At 36.5% G+C, this 10,870-nt stretch overlaps 1 protein-coding gene across 1 annotated transcript; it reads left to right on the forward strand.

Annotated features, from left to right (window-relative positions):
* The first annotated feature begins 524 nt into the window (after positions 1–524).
* On the forward strand, positions 525–5,500 carry LOC110465982. Its single transcript, XM_021522205.1, has 3 exons — positions 525–599; positions 2,985–3,063; positions 3,390–5,500. Exon 3 carries the CDS (start codon positions 3,390–3,392, stop codon positions 4,701–4,703), a length of 1,314 nt encoding a protein of 437 aa, XP_021377880.1. The 5' UTR covers positions 525–599; positions 2,985–3,063; the 3' UTR covers positions 4,704–5,500.
* The last annotated feature ends 5,370 nt before the right edge of the window (positions 5,501–10,870 follow it).

A 10,870-nucleotide genomic window follows, 5' to 3' on the forward strand; every position in this document is an offset into this window, starting at 1 on the left:
AATACGAGGATGATATAAAATAGACTTTTACTCACCAATTAATGTCCCACCCGATATCTTCTAATAGTCCTGCTTTGTAACCCGTAACCAAGTAACATTTATCTGAACTGATCGATTGAAGCGTCTACACAAATACTCTTTCAATCAGCATCAACCGATATCAATGTTTTTTTCGCCCGTTGAAGTTCACAGTAACTGACAGACACACCGAAGTTTTGAAATAAAAAATATTTCAAACAAATATCCGATAAAAGAAAAGAAAAAGATCACAACGCATTCAGCATACGGCTATCAACAATCTTTAAGAGGTTTGTGTAGGGTAGATTTATGATACAAATGCGGCTTGTTGGACCTTGAATCACAACCTGCAGAACAGTTTACTTTGCAGCCCGTAACAAAGTATCATTTACCTAGACTGACAGGATGAGGGGTGTTGAAGTGTTTATTTACATGGCTATCAGCCCAAATAACCTTTGATACGTCTGGGTTGGGTAGATCTAGAAGGTTCATCCGACAAATAGCGACAAAACTGTGCTGCATTTCATATCACACATCAGACAGGTTACAGAATACTGGGAGATTCCTCACACAGTCGTAAGGTAAACAGCTATTATATTTACAGTTTGACATCGCCGATGTTGTTAAGCTGGTGTAGTAACAGGATTTGTCTCTTTATTTACGTTTGTATAACGAAAGTGATAGCAGTGCGTTTCTCGCTATAACAACATTATTATTGCATATACGCTACTTTAAATTCTTAATATATAATGCAAAATATATGTGTTGGTATCATTATGCTAAACAAACGATTACAATAGGGAGTCGCATAAAATATGGCGTTCATATTTGTGAAATAATAATAATAATTAATAATTCGAGGTTCTTATATACTGCTTAATCACAACCTAGTTCGTAGGTCGTCTCAGAGCGTTTCACATTATTATCCGTGGTTATAGGGTCTTTGTAACCAGCCAGTATATTTCTCAACTCCCTGGGGAGCATACAGCCGGCGCTGCCATTTCGTCGCTCACAGCTAGCATTCGGCCATTTTAGCACTACCCAACCACGTACTTATTTACAGCCGAGTAGACTGGAACAAGCTGAGTAATGTATTTTGCTCAAAGATACAACACAGTACCGTGACGTGATTCGAACCCGCAACCCTTCGGTCACGACCCCGGCGTCCTACCACTAGACCACTGTGCATCCTAAAACAGAGTTTCGTTTGAAAACGTATCTGTTCTAAGAAGGATGATAACACCTCAGTACCTCCACTACCGAGACTGTTTAATATCACACGGAGTATAAGAGCTTCTGCTAATTCTATGCTCCTTATCAATGTAACGTGATACTTTTAACATGCTGGCACATGCGGTATCGCGACGGTTTACTGACCTCAAGGTCATAAGTGTTGATATGATTATGGCGTTTGTGATACACCTGTTTTGGTTGGAGTAACGTTTTACGGAGAATAGATTCTTCTATAATACCTTGATTGTATTAGTTTGGACGCTATACAATGTTACATAATTATCGTAGGATCCCTGTCCAATTGCAATGTGATTTTAAGGATCCCTATCCCTCTGCACTGTGGTTTTTAAGGATCCTTGTCCTTCTGTACTGTGATTTTTCAGGATCCCTGTCCCTTTGCACTGTATTTTTTAAGGATCCCTGTCCCTCTGCATTGTGGTTTTAAAGGATCCCTGCCCCTTTGTACTGTTTGTTTAGGATCCCTGCCCCTTTGCACTGTTTGTTTAGGATCCCTGCCCCTTTGTACTGTTTGTTTTGGATCCCTGCCCCTTTGCACTGTTTGTTTAGGATCCCTGCCCCTTTGTACTGTGGTTTTAAAAGATCCCTGGCCTTTCCCCCGTGGTTTTTAATGATAACTGGCCCTCTGCACTGTGGTTTTTAAGGATAACTGGTCCTCTCTCGTGTGGTTTTTAAGTATCACTGTCCCTCTGTACTGTGATTTTAAGGATTCCTTGCCCTTGCCCTTGTTTTTAAAGGCTCCATGTTCTCTCCACTGTGGTTTTTAAGGATACCTGTCCCTCTGCACTGTGTTGTTTAAGGAATTCTATCTCTATGCTTTGTGATTTTTAAGGATCCTTGTCCCTCTGCACTGTGGTTTTATCTGGTACAGGTCATAGAGCTATATAATCAAGATCGCCTTGATGGTGATCTCTGAGAAAGAAAATACAAAAGAGACTTCAATATAAATGATTAAGATATTGCGGTGGCTTATAAACTAGAGAGGCTCTAATGCGCATCTTTTAGACAAATATTAATTCTGAGAGGGTTCGAATATCAGTTTCTGCTGCTTTTTTTCAGAATTGATTTATGAATTAATTATGTTGAGAAAATGTTTCCGGTCTGTTGGTATATTTTTTGCAATAGTACGGGATTTCTTAACTCTTTCCGTCCCGTTGTCGTGTACACATGAAAAGAGACATGTTGGTGTAACCTGTCTCAATTATGACACACGACAGTCGCATAATACAATAAATTGTCGCTAAAATCAGCACCCATCATTTTGAGTGAAATATTTCTATAGGTTCAAAGTACACATTTTTCATTATGTATCCTGTTGTTTTCTGTGTTTTGGTGTCTCAAATATAAACAATATGGCGGCATCTTCATTCGATACGAACACTCGTAAATTCGTCACCAAAAATGTATTGAAACTTATGGAAGTAAATATGAATATCTGAATATAATATTCGATCAAATCTACTTGGATTTAGAGAAAAAGATTAACGACTTCGTATTCGTAACCATTAATCAATACCCATTAGGAACCTGCACTACAACGCTGATTTGAATACAAGGACTCGTATCGTTTGTTGCCGGACAAATTACGATTTCTCAGTCATAATCAGCCGCCAGGTAGTCATAATGCTACGAAAATAAATATGTGTGTGTCTATAAACAACAAAATAAACAACAATAACAATATTTGTTCACGGTTACCTGTTTATTTCTTACAGCAGTTAAACCTCGTCTAAGAATTGCTGATCCACCGAGTCAAGTTAGGACACCCGGAACGGAATCCGGACTGGATTTGCGGTACGGAAAGTGTTAAAACTACAAGAAAAAAAGCAACAAAGAGTCAGACATTTCATTTTCTTTATCATTATATCCATTAACGGTTCCAAATCCATAATGCATTGAAAAAGTACAAGGTGCATTTCATTTCATGCTTTTTACTTCTGAAACCATACTCTACCGAAATCAACAGGAACTGTGAAATTTAGATGGATAAGACAGCGTGTCAGTAGTCTAAAGTAAACGCTTGAGATACTGGATTTATGTAGTACATGCTGTCCTTCATATTCAGGCGACAATAAAATATGATTATCGTGTATTATGTTCTTTAACCTGGAATATTTCAGATGGCAACTGAAGAAGATGAGAGAAAATTAAACGAACTTCTCCAAATCAATGGATTAAAGGAAAGTCTTGATTATCTGCAAAGCCTTGCTAGCGACCAACGCTCCGAAAAAGCAGGTATACGTAGCCATATAGTCAAACTAAAGCAACACCTCTGTGAAGCTATCAAAGATCCAGAAAATATTTTTGCTGCTGTCGCAGCAGTTCTTGAGTTGATGGGCAAAATTATCCCATTTGGTCTCCCCTTTACCTTAGCATCCGTGGCGATCACAGGACTTCTGATATTGTTCAAGTTTCTCTCCAAAAAGTCATCCAAAATGAAGGTAATTGAACAGCAGACTTATCTTGAGGCCGACATTCAGAAAAAAGCATTTGCTGTGCATAGTGCTTTATCTTCCTCTCTTCACTATCTCAAGGGCATACACCAACGGAAACTCAACGACCATGAAATTGATATAGTGCTAGGTCAGGTTCCGCGAGAAACGGGTACCGAGTTCCTTGGAGTGCTTGAATACAAAATAAAGGAATTTCAAAATGGAAAAGCAAACAAGCAGAAAGGGAAGAAAGAAAAGAAAGAGACAGAGGAAAAAGAAGAGGATACGTTAAAAAGGTGCAATGCTATCATCGCCCTCATTGATCTGTACTGTGTCCTGTCCTGTTTGAGAGAGTTTGTTATGTACTACCTTGTAACATTACTCGCCAACAACAGAGTTCCCGAGAAAATAACGGAGAGTTATCTTGAGAGACGAGAACATTTCAAAAACAGCAGAGAATCAATTTTGAAAGTTCTTCATGACCCTGAAGCGAAAGATGCAAGTGTTTCTGCCGTGTTCAATCTTAACACATGGCCAAAGCTCAGTCAGCAACTCGAATCGCGTCCCGACTTAAGGGATTTGATAGATCGTCCCTGGAATGTTGTGTCTGCCTCTAACGACAGGTTTGCGATGTTTCGGTGTTCGCCTAAGACTAGAAAGCTGTTCACACTGACAAGATACGTTCGCGTCAAGACGTTCGTGGACAATACTGAAACGAAATTTTTGATGCAATCTGAAGGAAATCGAGATTTCACAATACATCTCTGTGAACATGATGACTTTACGTGGAAAATGAGTGGAGATCTCTTAGAAGCTTCTAGAACGACCCAAGCAGAACAACGTGTCAAATTCAACATCGTACGGTTATCCAATGGAAATGTAATGTTTTCATCAAAGAATCGACCAACTTGCTTTGTCAAAATGGAAAATGCAAAAGATGACGCGCGACTGAGTGTAGCCAACAACTCATTTGACGAGACTTGCCAGTGGAAACTTCTCTAAACCACGTGTAACATATCACTGCTTCATATGGTTGGCCTTCACACACGATAACTTTCCCAACAGAAGATTTATTTACCGGTGTTCAATTTTGACAGTATTTGACGTAGAAGGAATTCTGCCATTATAACTATATTGGCTCGACCTGGTGCAACATCGTTTATCTAAATCCTTTAATGCGGACGTCTATCCGAACATTTATACTATCTAACATGTGTTTCCATAATCTACATTAATTGTAATATAAATAAATTCAATTGTGTTGGTTATTTGACATCGGCAATCATGTAGTGTTCCCTGGCGTCGCTAAAATTTAGAGTTTTGTGCTCAGGAGTAGATGGTTACATTTTGGTGCGCTATTTCTTTTGTTTGATGATCCTGTGTGCTATATGTTGGTGCTTTACGTTGTCTCAAGCTACACATCGATCCATCAGTCTATTGTGTTACGGTTGCTGTGGAGCTCAGTGACAAAACTGGATCCTCTATAACCTTTGTTTGCCCAGGTATTTTACTGAATTCCCTCAACGTTGCAAGATTGCAGTACAAGTCAAGGTGATCAACTATGGCTTTATATCGAACTCGTCGCTTTCCTCGCAGCGCTTCCTTGGAGACTCTTGTATGACGTCAAATGCCTCCAAGAGTTCTTCGCTTGTAGTTGTTGCCATGACTATACCATTTCACTGTAAACAAATCAGAAGCGTTTTAGTAAAAACATATAATGCAACATCAAAACCTGGTGTTTGTCAATAATGAAAATACATAGTGTTGGTTACCCCAGTCCAAAGGAAGAAAAGTTCAGGTTCTTTTTCCCTGAAGTCTGTTTTTTTGGAGAAGCAAAGTTGTACTCTCTCACACTCTAATAAAACTATATTACCTGTAACTGAGCGAGATTGGGTTATCTCAGTCGAGGACTACGATTCTGTAACATAATTCAAAGTGTCCGAGGCGCATTGTTTTCAACCGATGTCATCTTCGTGTTTTATTCGGGACAACAGGCGTGATTAATATAAGTTTATTTATAATTTGACGAACTTCGTTTTATCATTGTTTGCCGGGATGCATATACTTTAAATGTAAATAGCATACCGTATAGCTGGATATTTCCGCGAGTTTGCGGGTTAATAGTTTGATCGCGAAAATGTGATCCGCAGAACAATATGATAAGCGTATAAATGAGCCCCGGTTATGAACTTCAAAACCGTAATATCTTCATGATATAGCGCGCATGTGTTTTTCACGATTCGTATATCATACATAGACGATCTGTCATAAGTTTCCCTTCAAATTAGATTTATGATACAAGTTTTGGATTTTTCATGTTTGCGAGCCTCTGGAAAGGAAATAAAAATTAAATAAACTCCAACACGAGTATCATTAATCTAATATGAAGGGAAACGATTCACAGATTCTTTTTATCATGAAATACAAAGTAAACTGTATAATTGTGATCTGAAACGAATATTTTGCACTTGGCCGCCTCTGAAACGATGAAATTGCGACCGCTTCGCAATGACTTGACGTAACAATGGATTTATGACACTGTTTAACATGGTTTAACAAAATACACTTGTTATTGTTAATGTACTGCTGTTTAACAAAATACACTTTTTGCCATACGTTATTTTGCCCGATATCTCCTCACAGTCCTACTTTGCAATCCACTACCTAGAAAACACTATCTACAGCATGACTACATTTACCTTGACCGGTCGATAAAAGTGTCTAGATATCAACTGACAATCATTTTCTAGTTCAAGTCAACCACATCTAATCTGTATGTATCTTAATACTTAAAATCAAAGTCAACCTAACGACACAAACACGTTTTGACAACAAAAAATGGTGTTTCAAAAGAAAGCAAATGAAATTGGAACTAAAAAGTAACTACATTTCTTTCGAATCGGCCGTGTTGGCCAGAAGATAGCCAGAACATCTTCTCAAACAAATGTTAAAATTGCATCTGATACTGAAATAAATATGAAGATACTGAGTACTCTAAACATGATAGTCATTAGTTTAACCATCCTGTACACTAAAATAAGGTCTACACTAAACATGATAGTCTGTAGATTAACCATCCTATACACTAAAAGAAGGTCTACATTAAACATGATAGTCAGTAGATAAACCATCCTATACACTAAAATAAGGTCTACCATAAACATGATAGTCAGTAGATTAACCATCCTATACACTAAAAGAAGGTCTACACTAAACATGATAGTCAGTATATTAACCATCCTATACACTAAAATTAAGGTCTACACTAAGCATGATAGTCAGTAGATTAACCATCCTATACACTAAAAAAAGGTCTACCCTAAACATGATTGTCAGTAGATTAACTCTCCTTAACCCTAAAATAAGGTCTACACTAAACATGACAGTCAGTAGATTAACCCTCCTATACACTAAAATAAGGTCTACCCTAGACATGACAGTCAGTAGATTAACCATCCTATACACTAATATAAGGTCTTCCCTAAACATGATAGTCTGTAGATTAACCACCCTATACACTAAAAAAAGGTCTACCCTAAACATGATTGTCAGTAGATTACCCCTCCTTAACCCTAAAATAAGGTCTACCCTAAACATGATAAATAAGGTCTACCCTCAACATGATTGTCAGTAGATAAACCCTCCTATACACTAAAATAAGGTCTACACTAAACATGATAGTCAGTAGATTAACCCTCCTATGCACTAAAATAAGGTCTACCCTCAACATGATTGTCAGTAGATAAACCCTCCTATACACTAAAATAAGGTCTACACTAAACATGATAGTCTGTAGATTAACCATCCTATACACTAAAAAAAGGTCTACCCTAAACATGATTGTCAGGAGATTAACCCTCCTTAACCCTAAAATAAGGTCTACCCTAAACATGACAGTCAGTAGATAAACCATCCTATACACTAAAATAAGGTCTACCCTAGATATGACAGGCAGTAGATTAACCATCCTATACACTAAAATTAAGGTCTACACTAGATATGACAGGCAGTAGATAAACCATCCTATGCACTAAAATAAGATCTACACTAAACATGATAGAACCATCCTATACACTAAAATAAGATCTACATTAAACATGATAGTCCGTAGATAAACCATCCTATACACTAAAATAAGGTCTAGACTAAACATGATAGTCTGTAGATTAACCATCCTATACACTAAAAAAAGGTCTACACTTCACATGATAGTCTGTAGATTAACCATCCTATACACTAAAATAAGATCTACATTAAACATGATAGTCTGTAGATAAACCATCCTATACACTAAAATAAGGTCTACACTAAACATGATGGTCTGTAGATTAACCATCCTATACACTAAAATAAGCTCTACATTAAACATGATAGTCTGTAGATAACCCATCCTATACACTAAAATAAGGTCTACACTAAACATGATAGTCTGTATATTAACCATCCTATACACTAAAAAAAGGTCTACACTAAACATGATAGTCTGTAGATTAACCCTCCTATGCACAAAAATAAGATCTAAACTAAACATGATAGTCTGTAGATTAACCATCCTATTCACTAAAAAAGGTCTACCCTAAACATGATTGTCAGTAGATTAACCCTCCTTAACCCTAAAATAAGGTCGACACTAAACATGACAGTCAGTAGATAAACCATCCTATACACTAAAATCAGGTCTACCCTAGACATGACAGTCAGTAGATTAACCATCCTATACACTAAAATTAAGGTCTACACGAAACATGACAGTCAGTAGATAAACCATCCTATGCACTAAAATAAGATCTACACTAAACATGGTAGTCTGTAGATAAACCATCCTATACACTAAAATAAGGTCTCCCCTAGACATGACAGTCAGTAGATTAACCATCCTATACACTAAAATTAAGGTGTATACAAAACATGATAGTCAGTAGATTTACCATCCTATGCACTAAAATAAGATCTACACTAAACATGGTAGTCTGTAGATAAACCATCCTATACACTAAAATTAAGGTGTATACAAAACATGATAGTCAGTAGATTTACCATCCTATGCACTAAAATAAGATCTACACTAAACATGGTAGTCTGTAGATAAACCATCCTATACACTAAAATAAGGTCTCCCCTAGACATGACAGTCAGTAGATTAACCATCCTATACACTAAAATTAAGGGCTACACTAAACATGACAGTCAGTAGATAAACCATCCTATACACTAAAATCAGGTCTACCCTAGACATGACAGTCAGTAGATTAACCATCCTATACACTAAAATTAAGGGCTACACTAAACATGACAGTCAGTAGATAAACCATCCTATACACTAAAATAAGGTCTACACTAAACATGATAGTCTGTAGATTAACCCTCCTATGCACTAAAATAAGATCTACACTAAACATGATAGTCTGTAGATTAACCATCTTATACACTAAAAAAAGGTCTACCCTAAACATGACGGTCAGTAGATTAACCATCCTATACACTAAAATTAAGGTCTACACTAAACATGACAGTCAGTAGATAAACCATCCTATACACTAAAATAAGGTCTCCCCTAGACATGACAGTCAGTAGATTACCCATCCTATACACAAAAATTAAGGTGTATACAAAACATGACAGTCAGTAGATTAACCCTCCTGTACACTTAAATAAGTTCTACACTAATTATGATACTCAGTAGATTAACCCTCCAATACACTAAAATAAGGTCTACACTTAACATGATAGGCAGTAAATTAACCGTCCTATACACTAAAATAAGGTTTACCCTAAACATGATAGTCAGTAGATTAACCATCCTATACACTAAAATAAGGTCTACACTAAACATGATAGTCTGTAGATAAACCATCCTATACACTAAAATTAAGGTGTATACAAAACATGACAGTCAGTAGATTAACCCTCCTATACACTTAAATAAGTTCTACACTAATTATGATACTCAGTAGATTAACCCTCCTATACACTAAAATAAGGTCTACACTTAACATGATAGTCAGTAAATTAACCGTCCTATACACTAAAATAAGGTTTACCCTAAACATGATAGTCAGTAGATTAACCGACCTATACACTAAAATAAGGTCTACACTTATCATGATAGTCAGTAAATTAACCGTCCTATACACTAAATTAAGGTTTACCCTAAACATGATAGTCAGTAGATTAACCCACCTATACACTAAAATAAGGTCTACACTTTACATGATAGTTAGTAGTTTAACCATCCTATACACTAAAATAAGGTCTACACTAAACATGATAGTCTGTAGATTAACCCTCCTATGCACTAAAATAAGATCTAAACTAAACATGATAGTCTGTAGATTAACCATCCTATTCACTAAAATAGGTCTACCCTAAACATGATTGTCAGTAGATTAACCCTCCTTAACCCTAAAATAAGGTCTACACTAAACATGACAGTCAGTAGATAAACCATCCTATACACTAAAATAAGGTCTACCCTAGACATGACAGTCAGTAGATTAACCATCCTATACACTAAAATTAAGGTGTATACAAAACATGATAGTCAGTAGATTTACCATCCTATGCACTAAAATAAGATCTACACTAAACATGATAGTCTGTAGATAAACCATCCTATACACTAAAATAAGGTCTACACTAAACATGATAGTCTGTAGATTAACCATCCTATACACTAAAAAAAGGTCTACACTTCACATGATAGTCTGTAGATTAACCATCCTATACACTAAAAAAAGGTCTACCCTAAACATGATTGTCAGTAGATTAACCCTCCTTAACCCTAAAATAAGGTCTACACTAAACATGACAGTCAGTAGATAAACCATCCTATACACTAAAATAAGGTCTACCCTAGACATGACAGTCAGTAGATTAACCATCCTATACACTAAAATTAAGGTGTATACAAAACATGATAGTCAGTAGATTTACCATCCTATACACTAAAATAAGGTCTACACTTAACATGATAGTCAGTAGATTAACCATCCTATACACTAATATAAGGTCTACCCTAAACATGATAGTCTGTAGATTAACCCTCCTATACACTAAAAGAAGGTCTACACTAAACATGATAGTCAGTAGATTAACCCTCCTATACACTAAAATAAGGGCTACACTAAACATGACAGTCAGTAGATAAACCATGGGATACACTAAAATAA

This window comes from Mizuhopecten yessoensis, unplaced genomic scaffold (genome assembly GCF_002113885.1).
Source record: "Mizuhopecten yessoensis strain PY_sf001 unplaced genomic scaffold, ASM211388v2 scaffold11109, whole genome shotgun sequence".
Classification (NCBI taxonomy): Eukaryota; Metazoa; Mollusca; class Bivalvia; order Pectinida; family Pectinidae; genus Mizuhopecten; species Mizuhopecten yessoensis.

What these genes read in the sequence shown, in the direction of transcription:
- LOC110465982 (XM_021522205.1), top strand. Translation starts at nt 3,390, where the DNA reads ATGGCAACTGAAGAAGATGAGAGAAAATTAAACGAACTTCTCCAAATC.